The sequence below is a fragment of the Amblyomma americanum genome, chromosome 6 (assembly GCF_052857255.1).
Source record: "Amblyomma americanum isolate KBUSLIRL-KWMA chromosome 6, ASM5285725v1, whole genome shotgun sequence".
Taxonomy (NCBI): domain Eukaryota; kingdom Metazoa; phylum Arthropoda; class Arachnida; order Ixodida; family Ixodidae; genus Amblyomma; species Amblyomma americanum.
In genome coordinates, this window is record NC_135502.1 from 128,634,115 (window position 1) to 128,653,620 (window position 19,506).

Consider the following 19,506-nt stretch of genomic DNA (forward strand, 5'->3'; position numbering starts at 1 on the left):
TTATTCTCCTCACTGCTCCAAGCCGCCCGGCTCGAAATCACGCCTCGGCCCGAGAGAAATACAATTAGAGACCTTTCACCCCCAAGGAGAGGCGCCGAAAGGAGACGGAGGGAACCGCGGTCTCCGCACGCGAGGCCGACCGCACTCGGTTCGGCTTTCACGGCCTTTGTTCCAGGTTCCTCTCCTTCCCTGTCTATTTTGTGTTTTCTGCACACAGCGAAGATGTTGCGCACTTACATTATACCTCTCTTTTCCAAGGTGTCGGAATGATTTACTGCTCCAGGTATTGGGAGTGAAATTGGAAGTTTACGCCCTTCAGCGAGCCGCGTACTTCGCAGGTGCCGCTTGAAGCGTGTTCACATTCCGAAACGATTTATCGTTCCAGGTATCAAATTAAGTGTTCACCCGTTTGAAACCTAATGATTGCTACATTCGATGTGTGAAGCGGCCAGGGCAGTGCTTGCGTCCGCCAACTTTTGACAAGGCCAAGTTTGGTCAGACATTGCGAAAGCACTCGGGCTAAAAAAAAAAAAAAACAATGAGCGAAATGTTCTCACCTCATGGCTGTCGTTGGAGGCCCATATCCGAGAAAAGTATTGCACTCTTCCTCTGCCTGGACTTACGCTGGCTGTTACGCCACATACTTGCGAAGCAAGGAGTAGAGTGGCGAGGCTTAAATTTCGAGCCTCGAAGCGAATCGCGGGAAAGAAGAGGGCCAGAAGTGGTTGCCTCCTGGTGGAAGTGAGGTGCGCAGGGTTGAACGGCTGCGATATGACCGCCTGTAGATTTCGTGCTCAAGAACAGCGGTTCCAGTCCGATGAGAAGGCCACCGTAAAAGCTACACAAAAGCTAAACATTAATGAAAAGCGTTATAACATGCTGCAAATCTGCAGGGAGAGAGGGCAAGAAGGGAGTGGAGTCGTGACTGCTGGCTTATACCGCGGGTCTGTATGCTTGCGGTGGTCAAAAGAGGCGGCGATTAAGGCAACCTAGGCGTTGGCCAGCGTAGAAACGCCGTTAAAAAGAGCGGGGGCCGGATAGCGCTCGATGCAGGACTAAGGCTGTGGCACATTATAGCGAACGCCGGATGAGTCGTGACCAGAGAGGATTTTCTCGCAAGCGCGAAATATTTCCGGCGAGATCGAATGCGCTGGACACGCGCCGACGACATTCGGTAAGCCCCCAAGGAAGTGGCTCGTCGAGCGCGTCTTCTTTCGCCCCTGTTCGAAAGCAAAAATAGGCAGAAGCGCGAAGAGAGAGGAAGGTATAGTAGGATACAACTTTAAAAAAAAAAACAGCAGTTGTTAACACTTGGTGACGATCCGCGGCGTACTGTGTTACTCCGCTAGCCAGTCACAAAAAAAAAAACGAAATCACCTTTTAAATGTTTGACTTTATTAAACAAGCCAGGTATCGAAATTCTAGAGTTTTTGCAACGGACTACTTTTTTGTCGTGGAGGGATTCTATGCGCCGGTCCTGACTGCGGTCGGAGCTTCACTGCAGACTTAAGTTGTATCCGACTATAGTAAAGCGGACTTTGGATTGTAATGTGAGACTGTGATTTTCGAGTGCGCGTGCGGCAAGAAACGGCGCGACAGCGAGTGCTTTGGGTTTGCAGTGTCGCCTTGCGACCACGTGACACTGCAAGAAATGGCGGTGCGAGTTTTGCGACCACGTCGTGTCTGGAGCACCATTTTACTTGAGCGGGATGACCAGAGGTGTCTTGTGGGTGGGTGTTACTGCAAAGCCGTCCGAGTGCTGCACTTGGTCATGTAAAGCAAATAACCTCGCTAAGCAAGTAACCTGTTAACAGAATAACTTACCTTTTTGTGCCGGTCAACCGGGAGAAATTAGCTCAGCGCCAGGATAGATAGGTACAACAGGATGGGATGTTGGGCGAGTTAATTTATAGCGATAGAAAGGTGTTTTCATGACGACCTCGTTTTATTGCCGGGCCAAGATCAGAGCCGAAGGAAAGTTGCACCTTCTCTCTTGATCTGGTTCATATCGTTGTCTGGGCTTCGGTGTTTGAGGGTCGGGAGAAAAGCGTTCGCGCTTATCCTTTTGAAGTTTATCGTATTCTTTCATAGGGCCCTTTTTGCTACTCTTGAGCAGTCCTTTCTTGCTGTCGTTAAATAGTGTGCACCCGAAACCCTTCCACTGGTTCCACCTTAATTCGTCTTGGGCCGATGACTACCTTCGAAGTGTTCTACTGCAGATCACCGGAACGAGCCTCAGTGACGACCCTCCGACTAGGCAATGAATCCGAAGTATAAATTCAGGTTTAATCAGAATTTGATGCAAACTTCCGCCACTCTTGTTAAGAAGCCTCGCCTCGTTATGTGATTTCTCGCCACCTCTTCAACGCCACCAGAACTTGCTATCTGAGGGCGGCATACTGTGAGCAAAATATATGTCGCTCCATTTTCTCCGGTTGTTATTTAATGTGATTTAATTCTAAGCCTGCGGAATGGCAAACCGCACAAAAGAGCGGGCAATCGTGCGGCGGACGGAGGCAATACCGGACAAGAATGCGTCGGGCGCGATCGCGGAAAGCGCGCGCGGCCTCGCGTAGACAAAACAGGAGCGCGCGCAACGCGGGACACCCACGCCGCCTCGAGGCGAGGGGCGACCTTCGCCGCATTCATAACCGCCGCCAGACACGGCCGGGTGACGTCGACTCCGGCCCACACGCGCTCCGCCCACGTCGCTGACGGCAGCCGCTGTGCAAAGCCTCCGGCGGTCATCGGAGCACGGTCGCCTGGCGGAAGAACCGTTCACGGAGGGAAGAAACATACACCAGGTCACCCCCAGAGGCTTGCACCGGAGAGAATGAGTGGCAGGCGAGGCTCTCCCTTTAAGCCGATCGCGTGCAGGCAGTTCGACAAAGTACGACCTACGTTTTTGGATAACTGAGATATGCAAGGGTCATTGGACAAATGAGCATTTATAATTATGCCCTAATGCGGGAAGAATTAAGACTCTGATCTATGGCCCAAACTCGTTTGTTTTCACGATGCCTCTCGGGGTTGCGGAGTGGCCCGCCCTTTGTTTCTGAAGATGAATTATGGCTATGTCTAAGGCGTTATCATCACTAAACCGTATAGGCACTGAACTCTGGAGAATAAACATTTAGCACATGGTCGTACACCACGTTGGACAGCGCGAGAGGTCGTATTCTGAGAGACATTCTGTGCGAACGGAAGCTGTTAAAAAACCTTGAGAGAATCAAACGAATTTTGCAGTGACGAAACAATTACTATCAACCGTTGTCAACCACGAGCGATCAGTATATTGCGCCCCTTCCTCCCACCTCCTCACCTCGCCCTTTTCGCGCGCCTGTACTTGGAGCGCTGATGGGGAATACGAGGACGGTACGGGTAACTTCGAAAATTGTGGCATTTCATATCTGCTGCGCCACTCTTCAGCTGTCTCTGAATCGAGCTTTGATAGAACGCAGTTTTCTAAGTGGCCTATACTTCGCTTCTGATAGTCGTCTTTTTGATGCTTTTTTATAGCATCACAAAGGAATCCATGCAAATTCGAAACCAACAACACTCGGGAAAACGCAACAACTGCGAACTTCGTCTACTATAGACGCTACCCTAATAGGGACGTAGATTTATTACCTTGTGTGTAATTGTTTATGCACACATGTGGAATCATTGCCTTTTTCCTTCTTGTTCTTTCTTTGTTTGGTAGTTAATAAATTCCTTCTATCGACGCTGTTTTCCGAAAGCGTATACGTTATTCTTTATTCTAACTACCTAAAAATCCGCAAATTATTTGTAAGTTGTGGCAAGAAAATCAAGCGAATTCGTAAACAGTGGTATTTGTGCCTATTTAGGTTCACTGTTCAGGATAAACAGCGCGAATGTGAAAAACGCGGTCAAACCAATGTAGTACGTGCGCTGTGCTGCATTTTGTTGCCTGTCGCGAGCTAAGAACCGATCAAGGCTGCTGCGCGTCTATTTTCGAGGAGGGACGCATCGATCATTGAACGCGATTTGCTTAGATACGATAACCAGATAGAGACAGCCAGATAACCAAAGCAGGTAGCGAGAGTTAATGCCCGCTGAACTTCACGGAAGGCCGAGCGCTCGGCGGCGAGGGCCTCATCCAAGGGAATAGAGGCAGCACCGTCTTGCTCCGGTTCTGAGACCGCGCTGCAGGCAGTCTCGTCCGCTACGGTCGTTTGAACGAGACGCGGAGCTCGCCTGCTTGCACCAAGTCGCGCGCTGCTCTCATTGACTGTGCGATCAGCGTTGGCAGTCGAGAAGTTTCTACACGAATGAGTCCCGCAGCATGGCTGACTTGTTGCCGTGAAGAAACGCACACGTGCGGTTGCCACTTTTCTTCATCTCTCCGAACGGAGCTTAGCAAGAGCGCACCAAGGAAGCCGAAGAGATTCCTTACCCTTATTATGCACGCTACGCCATAGTTCGATAGGTTCGTGGAGTCAACTTTCTTAATGTGCGCATGGTCGAGTTTCTGAAAGCAGAATACCTTCAGGCAGCGTAGTAATAAACAAATATTTATTAAACCAAATATTTATCAACGGGCACCTCTTTTAAGGCTATTCTTTTTTATTGATAAACAGGTCAATTTTGGTTACTTACAGGACAAACTATGTGTGTTAGAAAGGAATCATGTTTGCAGAAGGCCCCAAGGAACTGAAAAGACCTCGCGTGCTTAGCGAGTCGAATAAATGCGAAACAAATTGCGGTTAGCGCTGTGATCAGGATGGAGCATTAAGCACAACAAAGAATATTTGCACCGGACGCGGCATTCAACTAGTCTTATGTATTGCACAGATGCCGACCCCAACGATTCGCTGCATTAGAAGGACGTGCTTGCAGCATTGTGCAATGCACGCTTCCATCTCCAGTTCACGGCGGTGGTATCTCGAACAGGCCTTCGCAGTTCTCCTTGCAAAGCGATTTACTGGTGCGGAGATTGTCCGGAGGCTCAGCACCTCTAACGACAGGTGAAGGCTAGCAGCAATGCAGGAGCAGCTCTTCGCCACAAGATATAAGACTCTCGCTCGCCTGCGCCTTTGTGTGCTAACAGAAAGCTGCCGGCGCCATTATTTGAGGAAAAAAAAAAACGATGACATTGACGCATAAGGGCGTCTCCTTATTCCCCTTTCGTGGAAATGCGAGACGTTCCCACGGATTATTAACGCCGACTGAGCGCCTTTTTGGGCTCCATCCGTCTACGCGTGCACAGATCGGCGGGTGCGCTCGGCTCTTCGGGTCAAGGTTGTGCGGCGAGCTCCTCTTCCCCCCCCCCCCGGGAGAAAAGGATCGGCTCGACCGTTTTGTGTCAAGGCGAAGCCGGCGCAGTGCGTCGCTCGGAGGAGTCGTGCGAATCGGACACACACGATACAAGCACGCTCACCGGCCCGGTTAGACTTGCAAATGTCGGCAGAAACGAGTGTGAACCCCGATGTGATTCGAGCGGACGGCGATAGCCAGCAGTCTGAGCGGGTATACCGCATCGGCCACGGGGCAAATCGCAGACCCGTCTGCGCCAAGAGAAATGTCGCCGCGCGCTCCGGCCGCATTGAAATCGCGATGCGAATCGCAGCGGCCGAAAGGTCGTAACTCGCCGCGATAAGCTTCGCTGAGAAGCCGTTTCCTCCGTTTACTAATGCACGAAGAGCTCCCCGAGTCATTTGCGGTGTCGGTCAGTCATGCTGGGATAGGCGAGATTTTTGTGGCCTTTGGTTTGCGAGCAGCCCCTCTCCGCTTAGTACATTATAGCGTGTGCAGTGGGCAGAGGTCGTACGTGTAGTTCTTTTTTTATTTACCAGCTAGCTATGCGTTAAGTTCTACTTTGTGTTAAAAAAATACCGCCAGTATTGACTTCTTGTTGGAAAAATAGACTCAACAACAACATTAAAAAAATTAGACCACTGTTCAGGCCACCTAATAACCCGTGAGTTTCGAGGCTATTATGACTGAACCCATGCAAATGCCATTTTTAAAGAGAGCGTCGGCTGTGCAGAACTGCATTCCATACGAGTATGGTTCATTTCACCCAATTGAAGCTGCAGTGTTAGTATCACAGAAAGTGCAGTGTCACTCGTTTCAAAGTTTGCCCACGTAAAAAGGATGTAGCAGAGAAAATGCTCCCGCAGCCTCGCCAGACGCTGTTGGTGCGTCCAAGGGAGACCAAACACGAGGAGTGAAACAGCGGAGGCAACGGCCCAAAGCGCAAACAAAACGAAGCGGGCCAAGCAGGCAGCAAGAAAGGGCTCGTTCCGGAACCGTTTATCACGCACGCAGTTGCGTTTCCCGCCGTTCGCTGCCTCCCTAGCGGTGCGATCTTTATGGCCCGGATCTTGCCACCGTTACGCCCGGTGACGTACGGTTCGCTGATGGCCTTTGTCCTGGCCGGCTTCGTTCGAAGCTGGCTGCGCGGCGCTTGTTTGAGTCTGGTATACGTGCGCTGTTTCCTAACGTTGCCCTTTTCGTTTCGTTTCAGTCCATCGACATGCAGCCAAGGCTACCTGTGATATTTTTATTGGTGAGTACGTTTTTCGCTTCGTTAATACCGCACTTAGCGTCAGAGCGAAGCCCCGAGAAGCTTGAGAGGAGGACTAGTACGGGCATGCCGAGCGTAAAACATGCCAAGTCGCAAGAAAGCTACGCGATGTAGTAGCGCTGCGTGCAACTTTGTGCCCGTGGACTGATTTTTGCTACAGTCTTGTGAGAGTGTCTTCCAAAGTGGCTGTAAATGAACGTTGTTTGTTTCTGCCTGAGTTGCCGGCTTTGTTGCCTTTAGTGCGGTCCGTGCGTTGGAGATTGCGTGCAAATACTCGGTCTTTGCTCTAGATCCATAGCTAAGTCCTCGAACCTTAACACCAACCATTTGCTACAATTGTGGGTGTTAAACATATGTTGTTGCTTTTAATTTAAAAAATGCTTAGTAGCTACCCCGTGTACGTGACCATGTTTACGCACAGCTTTTGAGTGATTTGCAATTGATTGACATGCAATTTCGTGCTTAGTTGCACCGTGCGCTCCTGGCACACTGACATCACAGTCACGTTTACAACACTTCACGCTCTCGACGATGGACATTTTGTTCATGTTGTGTTGACGAACGTAAACTCACTCGCCTACCCAGTCAGGAGTATGGACACTTTGTACCGGCATATCGGTGTAAGCAATAAGTGAAAAATTAAGCCAGTTTCTCCCAAATGAGCGAAGCGCGGGCGACATGAAAATTCACAGCATTTGTCAACATAATCTTCAAAACTGACGCATCCGCATGCTTGACACCGCTGCGTAAGATGCGGGGCACCGACGTTCTCTCGCAGCACGATGGGCGTCGGCGCATGAACGGATCAGTTTCTTGCCGTGCACAATACACGAGTTCCTGGAATCAGACGGTACAAATAGGGTTTAAAAATAGAAGAAACTCACGTGCAGCTCCGGCAGACGCGCGCGCCACCGCGTCAGAACGGGGCATCCAAGCCGCTTCTTCCGCCGGCGCAACCTCCTCTGCACGCTCGGCCGCGTCTGGCGCATTCACCTTGGCAGCCGCTGGCAATGAAAGAAGTAGAAGAAAGGCGTGTTTCAGTGCTAAACAGCATCGGGAACGACCAGCCGCCGTCCAAGTGTCGAACGCCCCTCAGGCCCGTCTCACGCTTGGGGGAACACTCGACCCCGGGTGTGTGCGGCCGCCTTGCGCAGAAAGCAACGCAGCGCAGACGCACTTAGTGAGGAGCTGCAGGGAGTGCCGTGTCGCGAAACACAGCAGCAGCATGCCTTGATTCCCTTCGCGTCCTCAAACTCTCGCCATTTGATGGCAGAAAAACGCAAGGCTAATCCTACCTGTAGCTCACTGCAACCTCGACCTCCACGTCCACATCGCTCAGAGCTGCAGACCGAATGAAGAACAGCAGTGATCAGACGTAAATGTATGCACGAACGGCACATGACACCGCGGAGTAAAGTTGTACATGTTCCGCAAGACTAAATGCACGAAACCCAATTCTCAAAACTCACTTTCCGACCTTTAGGTCTTGGTGATTGTCAGTTTGGTCGCCCTTTACAAAATCCGACTGCTGTTCTAGCTAGCACGCTGTATATATTCTCGTCCACAAGTAATTACCGTGCTCTGCACCGAGTTCATAACTATTGTGACCGAAGCAAAAGGGTGTTTTGACTCAGTGCTGCCCGAAAATGGATTCCTTTTCAACTATATTTTTTCCCCCAATCAAGCGCTTCGATTCTGTGCGAATCATAACGGTTCCTGTTGGGACGTATAACTGACGCTCCTAACATATTAAACAAGTCGGCGCGGAGAATGCCAGCAGCCTGGCAAGATCGAAATACGACTGCCCCCCAAATGCGATCAAAAGAGCAGAAAGTGCAGCAGATCTTCGTCCGTAGTGACTGAAGTTCCCAGAAAAGTCACACTTTCTTTCCTCTGTCCCAGTTTTGTTTCTTTCCTTCGTGTGCATGCCCTGTATGCAGACGAAGGCTGCAGCGCCTTCGCATGGTCGACTGCGCCCGTCGATTTGTTTGTGTTTTTATTGCATTCATTTTGCGAGAGTGCTTGCTCCTCTAATTTTTCCTGTTGAGACGTCATGCAGCACTTTCTTCGGCGTTTATTGTTGAACAAGCGCGCGCAAGACGCAAGCAGCGATGCGACCGTTTGTCCCCGTTGAGTCGACCTCCGGTTGGGAGACATCACAAATGAGCAGCTCGTCTTCAAAGCCCGGCCATCCAGAGTGCCCTTCACGCGCGGCCGGGCATTGCGTAAGGGGCAGCCGACCGACAGCCAGACCTGCAACACTGCTGCGGTGCGCGCAGAGATAACGGCGCAGTGCTGCCTCCGGTTTCTGTTCCGGGAACGCCAGGAAGAGTCCGTGTCCCTTTCGCAATGGTGATAAGAGTTGGTGCCGGCCGAAGCGAGCGCTTATGCCTGGTCTTGCAGCCTCTGCGTGCTTTCTAGCTTGAGGTCCGGTCGCTCCCTCATTTCAACTCGTTTCTTTCACTCTTCACTAGGATAAAAAGCTTCCATGCGGCGATTGGACGGCCCGCTTAACTGCGCATTTGCATCTGAGTAATGCACCGCAGCATTACGACCCGCCTTGGTGGCTCAGTGGCTATGGCGTTTGGCTGCTGAGCAGAAGGTCGCGGGATCGGTTCCCGGCCCTGGCGATCGCGTTTCAGTGGTGACGCAAATATAAAAACTCCCTGGTGGCTGGGTGAGGTGAACGCACGTTAAAAATCCCCAGGTGGTCGAAACTAATCAAGAGCCCTCCAGTATGTTGTACTCTCACATGACACTGGCCTTCGCGAAGTCGGGTCCCGTATACCATACCGTACCGTAGCGTACTGTTCAGTACCATATTATCGACCGTCACAGCACACGTAGGTCTCAGGCCTGTTTGCGTTTCCCGACACGTTAACAAAAATTGTGTTCGCTTACCTTGCTGTTGGCAGTCCCATCACTGTCTATAATTGGCAACTGTAATTTCTGATCTATTTACGCAGTATCTGAAAGTGTAAATCTTTCCACTGAGAGGCCTGCGAAATTCACCAGACAAGTACGATGACTGCGCCGCGTTCCCTTCGACATGCCATTGGGGATATCGTACATCTGGAACGTTTATTGTTTCCGTCCTGATTCTTTCGGAGCCAGAAGTGAAAGTCTCCACACATCCTTTCCCTTCGAATCGAATCTTTGAAAAACATTCAGGCGCATATTTGAGAGCTGCATTCCAGTAGCTGCCAGACTGCCTGCACCACCACCCCCCGCCGCATTCCTTCCTTCCTTCAGAGTGCAGAAACACTTTCTCGGAATCTTTTCAGCCAGGAATCCGTCGTCGCCCGGATATCCTCACCCCGGCTTCATTCTTGCCGGTCAGCGCCCAGCCGAATTCCCCAACTTCCAAACTTGCCTCGTGTAAGGAGCGCCAAGATGCGCGCGATGAATTAATTCCGACGGGCACGAAAGCGCGCGGAGGAACGGAAGGAAGCTGAAGAAGGAGCGCCCACGCGACGCAGGGGCGCCGTCCAGAGACGACGCCAGGGGGGAGGACGGGGAAGGGGGCGCCCGCACCCGGGGCATAAATTTCTCCGCCAGCATGACCTCGAGGAAGCGAGGCGTCACGCGCCGGTTGCGATCGCGCGGAAATAGACTCGGGCAACACTCTAAACACAAAACAAGGCGGCATATCGCGGGATGCGACCGTATATAAAATGCACGCCGGCGAATGCGCGCCCCTCAGCTAACGGTTGTATGCATGAGTAAGTGAGAGCGAGCGTGGTGTGCGTTCCTCGGCTGAGGGGGACGCCAACGAGTGTCAATCGCTCGTCTACACCCGCAGTGCAAGTCCAGGCAGCACTGGCCCGGCAGAAAACAATAAAGCACCTCTTCGCGATCGGGCGAGTGTCTGTCACGCGAACATGGACGCCCACGGCTTACGAGGTGCGTCATTGAACGTGCTACCGGTCGAGCAAGGAACACTGCAAATAAGCAGTGCCTTTGCATATCTAGGACTTTTTCGCGGAAAAACAGGGGCTAGCATGTTCGCCCCCACCCTCCCCCAAAATCTGCCCCTGAGTAAACAACTCGGTCACACGCTATAGCTTTATGTGCTATAATATAATACAGGTTTTAAAAATAGCAGTCGTTAACACTGAGCCACGGTGCGCGGAGTCCTGTATAACTCCGTTGGCCAATCACAACAATAAACAAAATCAGCTTTTTAATGGTTGAGTATATTAAAGCTATAGCGTTAAAGGCACCCTTACCCAGAAAATCCAGCGTCGCCGTTGTGACCGAAAAATAATGTGGCGTAGGGTGGCACACCACCGTGACAGGTGGCAGTAATGATTGATCGCGAGAAGTTGCTAGGGAAGAGCAACTTTGGTCGCATAAGCCCCACCTGACATCTCGGGGCGCATCCCTGCAACACCCTCTCAATGCTAAGGCCTCTCCACCGGCCGCGTGACGTCACGCCAAGGGACCGTGCAGGCCCCGCGCTCCGCGATTTCAGCGCGCCGCGCCCGTCTGCACTATTCGGGTACTGCCGTACGTAGCTGCCTTATAAGTGATTCCTTCATTTTCATTTTTGTCGTTGCTGCAGAAAAGAAATTCGCTAGTTTGTGCGCGCCTTAGGCTATCATTTTATCTGCTTTATATATTTTTTTTATTGCAGAACACCTTATTGTCAAGAAAGTTCGAGCTGCTAATACAGTTTTTTATAATAAACAATTTAGCATACGGCCGCCAATTTCGCATTATTGGTCATTATAATAAAAAATTGATTAGTTAATTTCAATTAATCATCTAATTATTAGGTTCTATCACGTACATGATGTCTGCCGTGCGGTAAAATCCATCCGCACAGACCGCACATGCGTATATCTAGTTGTTAAAGTAGAAGTTCGTGAACATTGAAAAAAAAAACACCGTCTACTGCGCATTGTGTTAGTTTTATTCTGCATTGTGTTTTGCTTAAAGCTTTCACACACAGCAATAATGACACTCACAATAATGTTGCGCTGTTGAGTATTTGTACAGCTAATCTGACCCTTACAATAAAAAACGACGAGACACCAGCAATGAAGTGTGCGCAAAGCATTTTTATTGCTTGGGAATAAAACTTACTTCTTCTTAAGCGTTGCTGCTTTCCGGGCTGCGGCCTTCTGCTGCGCATTGTCTTGTATGGCATCATTTCTTAGTTTGCAAAAGTTGTTTAGAACAACGTTGGTTGCAACGCGTACTACCAAGCGCAGGAGAGTTTGTGCAGTGTGGCCATTTTCACATGTCTCAATGTCGTGTTCGTCCAGGAGGGAAATCGTCTGTGAAATCACGACACCACGTTGATTTCTACAGGAGAGAAAATCTTCCGCGGTTGCTCCAAAAGACAACTTCTCTGCAACTAGTTTAGTCATCAGTACCATGTGAACTGTGCATGGCTGGGGAAACTTCAGCCCTCCTCTCGACAGGTTAGCTATCATGGCAGTATTTTCCGCTTCGATCTCTCGATTTTCAATCACCAATGTGCTGAAGCAAGCAGAACATGAAAGCTTCTTTAAAGCAGCATGAGCAGCGTATCCTGCAATGTAGACAATAGCATCCATGTCAGAGTGGGCGTGTGTAATATCGTCGTCGCTGACAGCCACAGAAAAGTTGCATGGGACAAGATCCTCACTTACGTCTTCAAACTCTGTTTCCTCGCGTGGAAATGTCAAAAGTTTTTGAAGACGAAGCTTCTTCTCACATTCGTAGAGCTGACGCACGGAAATGTGGTACTGTGATCCTGCCAGCTGGCGGTAACGGCCGAACCGGTCTTCTAGCGCATCCGTCTGAAATTTGCCCAGCAGTACGTACTTGAAGTGAAGTTCTTCTAAGCAGTAGCGCGAGAGTTCTACCAGAGAATAGCATGTCAGTCGCAAAGCACTGTGAGTCTCTTTCGTCAGCGAGCCACTGGTGATGTTTATTCTTGCCCAAGCGTCCAACCAGTCCACAACGCCGCTCAGGAAAGCTAACTGTGTGTCATCAACAGACCTTACAGGGTCTTGCATGCTGTCCCTTAGCCTCTGGCCTTTGCAAGGGGTCTTAACATTGACTATTTGCCACCATGTGAGGATAACGTCAATGAAAAGAGCAGTCGACTCAGCTTGAGGAATCTTGAACGCGGAACCATGTGTCCTGAGGGCATTTGAAACAAACTGATTAATGACGTCGAGAGCGAGCTTTACATTTTGCCGCTCCATTGAGGTTGGATTCACGGCTTTTGCGTTCAGTCTGTAAGCAGCCTTCACAAGCGACGTCTTCTCTGAAGAATAAAGCTGCCGCACAGCTGCGAAAGAAGCAGCTTTCATACGAGGAGGCCCTTCGGGCATTGCTCCACTCAAGTCCATTTCAGGGAAATAGAGGCATGTTCCAGGGTTTTTCTGGTTAATCCAATTGTTCCTAATGCACTTCAAGAGATGCACAGGATCGACCACGTAGAAAAGAGGGCGAGCGTTATCGGCTGGATGGGGATAGACAATGCTCACCTGAGGACTTGTAGCAAATAACGACATCATCTTGCGGTTCAGAGCATTGTTGTCCGTTATCACAGCGATAATTTTGAGCCCCATTTTCTCAACATTAATGATTATGTTCTTAGCATGCTCGTGCAAAATTTCTGCGCTCAGTTTGCTCACAGGTAATATGTGAATGACGTCCTTGTTTGCAGAAAGGAGTGATTGTACCATGAACACATGGGCTGTTGTTGCTGGTTCCGTTGAATGAACCGACGATCCTACTATTGTGCCCCCTTTGTAGTCGAAGTATGGTTTTATGTGGATCTCATCGATCATCAGGGTCACTGTCTTCTCGTGGTCTTTCATTGATTTGACTCGTTCTCGGATGTAGGAGAGACAGTGCGGTTGATTTTGCTCCACAAGAGGGTCAGCTTTGTAATTTGAGCAAACACGGCGCAGTGTGGAAGGATGGGGCAGAATGATTCTTGATGCAGCTCTTGTGAAGTGATATGCGTGAGGAGAAATTGAATTCAAAATACTGGCGAATACCAGCAGCTCTGCGCTATACACATGCTGTTTCGCGAGGAGAAGCTCTATCTGCTCAACCAGAAATTTCAGCAAAGAAGACTGTTCTTTCGTCGTATCACTGTCCTCAATGAGGTCTGCAAGCAGTGAACCGACAAACTGCAATACTTTAGTATGTTTCGACTCTTTCGTCACCTCAGGTATATTATGCAAGCCTATCTCGAGTTCTTCTAGCAGCAAGGACAGGCTGGAGGTGTCGCATACTTGAGCTGGCAGAATCCTGCCTGAAGGAAGCGACAGAAGCTTCACTCCATTCAAGAAAACAGAAAGTGACAGATCAGGGAGAACTACCAAGGCGCATTTCACATTAGGTGAAGGATCATTCTCGATGAGAAGGAACCTAACGCACTGCTCATCGACAGAAACGGTCCAGAATTTCGTGTTGCAGATTCCAGGCAACTTAGATTTGAACTCCTCGTAAGATGAAACTTTGTTTCTTTTCTGTTCAAGCTCATTAGACTGAAGTGACTTCCTCATAGCCTCCTGCAAAGCAGCGTTTTCCCTTCTTGCTTTTTTCGTCTCTGGCGATTCACTCCGTCCAGGCGTTGAGGACAAGTATTTTGGGCAGTTTGGAAAAACAGAAGGCGCAGCATCAATCTTCAACTGTAGCCTGTCACGCTTCACCTCTATTATTTTCCCTGTCAGTTCATCTTGGTGTGACAACGTCGTAATGAAGTCGCCTGCGTGGAAGTGCAGTTCACACACCTGCACGAGAAAATGAAGCAAGGCCATTCGCCATGACTCTCCATTGCCTAAAACACTAAGTAAAAAGAGTCTGAATAGTGAACAGCTTTTACATATTTACACAGCTTTTACACAAGCCTTATGCACATCCACAGAACTAAATGCTTCCTGGACAATTCATACATAAGTGTAAGAAGTGATATCATTGCCTACAAAGACAGCATGCCTTTCCGGGAGCGACAGCTCACAACTAAGATAATTACCAGCGCCTATTAAGCAATATTTCAGAGTCTTACCCTCGAATGCTCTGTAGGTGTGAAATCCTTCCGTGGAATGGCTCGCAACCAGGCTTTTCTTCGTACTTCGTCTCTTGGGAAGCAATAAACACGTACTTTGGGACCATTCTGGTAGTTCCCGCGGCACCCGGGAACACAGCACCGGCCCATGTTTCACGAGGTTGCACTCGCTACACGGCAGGCAATCAGTTTCCCATTCGTGCGCTAGCACAGGTACGCACGCCACACAAGAAACGGCCACACGAAACAGACACAGCCGTGCGAGGAGCGAACGGAAATGCACCCAACGCCAGGCTGAAAGACTCAAGCAGCAGCTAGACGCTCACTGCAAGACTGCGTTCGTGTCTGTGCTTGCCCGGGCAAGCGCGAGCACATCGAGGGAGACAACCGAGCGGAGCGGAGCCGCGCTTGGTGAGCAGCCTGACCGGACACTTGGCGTGACGTAGCGCGTGTGGAAAGGAGGGCCTGGAGAGGCCTGAAGAAAGTATTTAGAGGGTGTTGATCCCTGCACCATTGCGGAAGGATTGGACTCCCGGGGATCTATGAATGTAAAGTTCACAATTTCCGCTTATATGGGCACTAACTCAGTAACGCGTCATTCCCTTAAGGCGGAGCTTAAATCTTCTCATTTTTTAAGCTCCGCAGGTACCTAAATTCTAGACCTTATAATTTTTTATTACATTCTTGTTTAGGTCCGGTCCAGTTTCTTGTCGGGGAGAAATTCTATGCGGCGGTCGTGAATGTCGGCGGAGCTTCACTGCAGACTTAAGTTGTGTTCGACTGTAGTTGCAAGACCGTTCCGCTGGTGTTTCTTTTTTTCCTTTCAGTGCAAGTTGCTGCAGACAGTTCGCCAAGTTGAGTAACGTTGCCGATGGTTTTGAAGAGAGCTACTTTCGCGCTCTATGTGCTCACAAAAAGGTTTTTCATGTCTATAAAGGCTGGTCGATTTCGGAAAATGGGGAGGCCTTCGCGTGTCTCCGTACCTCGACTCTACATGACGAGTCGCACAGTCCAGTGTGCGATACCGCAGGGTCCTCTTTGAGAAGAGAAATATACTGCGTATACGAAAGCCTCTAGACGTCATCGACACCTCAAAATGGGCGACTTACAGAGGTTCGGCATTGTTCGTCATTGCACTTTCATTACACAACTCCACAGTCCATAAATCATAAATTGCGTCCATTGTGTGGCCTGCCAGCACCCGTCTCACAGCTCACGGCGCAGAAATTGACGTGAGCAAGTCTTCGAAAAAAACGCGCAGTAATGTGTCCATTGTCTTCGCCTGCGATATCCCGCCACACTTACTTCTGCTATCAGCTAGCAAGCAGAATTTCCATGTGACAAGGCTGAGGTTTCTAGCGTGGCTTAAAATGATCAAAAGTAGTATCTTCACCATTAGGCATAATACCACGAGCATAACACGCTGGCCCTCCAAGCGGGTAGCAGTGCAGTGCTAGACTAGGCACTGCCGCACGAAGCATCCGTTCGTACCGCGCTCGATGCGAAATCCCAATATAGGAAATCCCTCTCACGTTGACCACTTCGTGCTAAACGCGCCCTCCTGCATGCACGTTACATTTCGCTTAAGCTAAACTACGAATACGCTTATCGCAGAAATGTCTGTCGTGACCAAGGCAGCAGCGGTCTCGGGCCAACAGCGAGACGCCCTACACAGCGACCGTAGCGCGCGGCTACGCCTGAGCGGAAGCTGCGAGCTTCTTCGGCGCGCACAGCCTCCCCTGAACGCCATCGAATCGACGGGTCGCGGCCGTGTCTCCGCCCCTCCGGTCGTGACCGTCCAATTCGGCGGTGACCGACCGCGGAGGAGTTTCGTGCACAGCCGCCCTGCGCAAAGACGCCGCGCCCTTCGGCGCTTCCGCGAAGTCTAGGCGGCGGCAGCCGTGAACTTCGCAAACGTGACTCTTCCGAGGAGGAAAGGAACCCGGAGAGTCAATATAGAGCGCGGAGAATCCCCTGCCCGGCGCATTTGGTCGTGTAGATGTCACTTCCTTCTTTGTGTTTGATTTGTGCGCTTTCTGCGAGGCGTCACTTCGAATCATCAGAAGCGAATTGGCGCTGAAACAGCGTCAACAATAACTAAAAAGGCCTCGGTGAGCCGTGACAGACATCCGCTACGCAACCGGAAGCAACGAAGACTCTTTTCTTTTTTTCTGCCATCTCACTAGGTCATCGTCTCACGTCGGCAGTTCTTCCGTGCATAAAATATGGTTCCGTACATGGCACCAGCATCGCATCCACTATGGCCGACCGTTTCTTTCTGCAAATTTGCTCTTTTCACTGGCCGACACGCGTAATGCGCCTCACCGCGAGGTTTGTGAATGCAGAGACCTTGTAAACAGCAGCGACAGCTGCAGTTTTTCAAGGCTGTTTCTTTCTAAGCCATTCACAACGGGTCTCCGGAACACTGTCGGCAATTACGCTCCCGCCAGCACTGCTGTCAGCTCGCCAGGTAGAGAAGGCACCAGCGTGTCAGGGTGTTCCCGTGAGGCGCCCAATTGCGCACGTGCCAAACGACGTTCACGGTGAATGACACGACCGGACGGCTCGCGCTTTTCGGCAGCAGCGACGGGAGTGGCATCGCGCGGGGAGGGTGGCAAAAGGAGGGAGGACGGAAACCCTCGACGCACCGCGACAGTGCAAAACGCGGCCGCCACCACCCACGCCACAAAGGCACTCCATCACCATCTTCCGATCATTCAACCGAGCGCCACCGCGAAAGTCAGACACGCACATATCCTACCCTCTCTCTCTAGAGAGAGAGAGAGAGAGAGCGCAGAAGCGCCGCGGAAACCTGGGGCCTAGAACGGGACACGCCCGATGGCTCTCTCCTCTTTTCCTGCGGCCTTTGACGTCACGTCCGCTTCTGGGGAGGAGCTGCAGGTAACGCCTTGGGCTGGAATCGTCAAGCCGCTTAGCCTAGCGCGTAAAGAGGCGCACAGATCACACGAGGCACTTTCGTTCCGCGCATTTTTTTTCTTTTATTTGCTCGTGTTTTTTTTTACGCAGGTAGAGCATACTTGGCTCAACTCCTGTCCAGGGATCGCTTTAGGTAGCCTGAATGATGAACGAGACGCAGGGGCCCGCTGCTCACTTCTGGCGTGGCAGGCGTGGTCATGCTTACACTTGAGCTGACGTGACTTTTGGTCCATGCACCGCGTACCAAACGCACGGGTGGCTTGCGCGTGCGTTGGTTACCGCATTGAAATTCGCCACGGGCAAGACGTACTTCCGCTATGCGTCGGAGGGCGGTGTTTCTGTTTAGTCTTCCAAGTACTTTGGGCATCCTGTGATGTGCATTTCGGGAGAAGAAGCTAAAGGTACACTTCCGGCGTTTTATTTGTAACATTCGAAAAAAAAAACAGCAACACATCATGACATGCGGCGCAAACTCATGAGTAAGGATTTCTTTCATCACGTTTAGCGCTTAAAGCAAGAGAACTGTCTTTTGGCAGAAGCGACAAGTGCTTCGTCCCATGCAGAACTACCCTTAATAGACGAGTTTGCATGAACGTCGCTTATGGTAGGCAGTTTCACGCGCAGAACGTGAAAAATCTTATTTTGTTTTGTTTTGTTGTGTAGAGGACATTTCTTTGTGTGTGAAATGACCGGTTGTAAGTTTTCGCCTTCATATATACCGTCCGGTCTTCTTTCGTCATCAGTGGCTTGTTTTTCATGAAAGTTGAAACCCATTACAAAGGAAACGGATTGAACAAGTATAAAGAAAAGCAAAATACATATTTAAGCAACTGTAAGATTTTGTTGCGGGGCCAGGTCCTTCTGCCTGACAGTTTAGGAGAAAAATGATGGTTGAATACAGATGCGGGACGAAACAAGCGCCGCTCCCCAGTGCTTGCTTCGTCCCGCATCTGTATTCAACCATCCTTTTTCTCCTGATTTCACCCGGTTTTCTTATTCTCGCAAAAGAGCGGAGCGCTTGGAGCACCAGCCGAGCCAGTATACAGGCCTGGGGTATACGCCTGCTCACCTCGCAAGCACACAGCAAACATCCGCGGGCCACGCACAGACGTCTTTATCGAAGCCCTATCGCAGGCAGGCCTGCAGAGATCAACACAGTCAGCAAACTAACTTGTCGAGAACCGTGCTCGGAAGCAGACACTCAGAAGACAGCCCCGCATGTTGCGTGATCACGTTGCCTGCGCGTAACGACTCCCCGCTCTCTCCCGTGGCGCGAGTGCCGTTAGCCTCGCGTGCGTAGCACCGGAGATGAGTTGGCCGCGCCGCCCCTAGCCATCGCTCTCGGAGAGCCTCACAGCGGCGGATCAGCGAAAGCGCTCGTGGCGCCGTAGCTCAGGGAGCGCAAACCGGCGCCTCCCATTCTCGAGGCCAGCGAACCTGTGGCCATCTCCCCCTCCGCCGCATTGCGTGACAGGAAGCACAGAGGAACTCGTTGCCTCTTCCGCGGCGTAATTTAAAAGGGCGATTCGCGCAACTTGCAGACGCGGCACAGTGCTAGGGAGCAGCGGTAACTCGATTTCGACGCAGGTATAATCCGCATGCCATGCCCATTCATCTTGCGCTTCGCCGTTGGCTGCGACGTCGCGCGGATTCGGTCCGATCAAAGCTCGCCCGGAGGCGGCAGCCGTGTTGGAAGCAAACGAGCAGTGCAGTCACGACCCGTGAGTGTGTATAGATGCATGGTTTGGGGCATATAAAAGATGGAGAGATCTTTGCGATCGAGGCTGGAGAGATGGGCGGCGAGGCAGGCAGCACAAAAAGCTCATCAGCATGCCTAGGTCGTCCAATATGCGTTCTGTCTTCTCTCCTGCTGTGGCTGAAGGATGCACTGCGCTACCGACGTCTATCGGCGTCAGAGAAGAAGGAAATCTAGAATCGATACTTCCCAGTTATCGTTCAGCCACTGCAGACCTTGCCAAAAAAAGAAAAATCCTATCAG

At 50.8% G+C, this 19,506-nt stretch overlaps 1 protein-coding gene across 1 annotated transcript in view; it reads left to right on the top strand.

Moving 5' to 3' along the window:
* Nucleotides 1-19,506, top strand: part of pio (zona pellucida domain-containing protein piopio) — a 113,689-nt gene that overhangs the window by 19,906 nt on the left and 74,277 nt on the right. Inside the window, exon 2 of the mRNA XM_077627991.1 lies at nucleotides 6,491-6,532. Coding sequence (XP_077484117.1) covers nucleotides 6,500-6,532 — 33 coding nt within the window. The 5' untranslated portion in view covers nucleotides 6,491-6,499. The remainder of the gene's footprint in view (nucleotides 1-6,490; nucleotides 6,533-19,506) is intronic.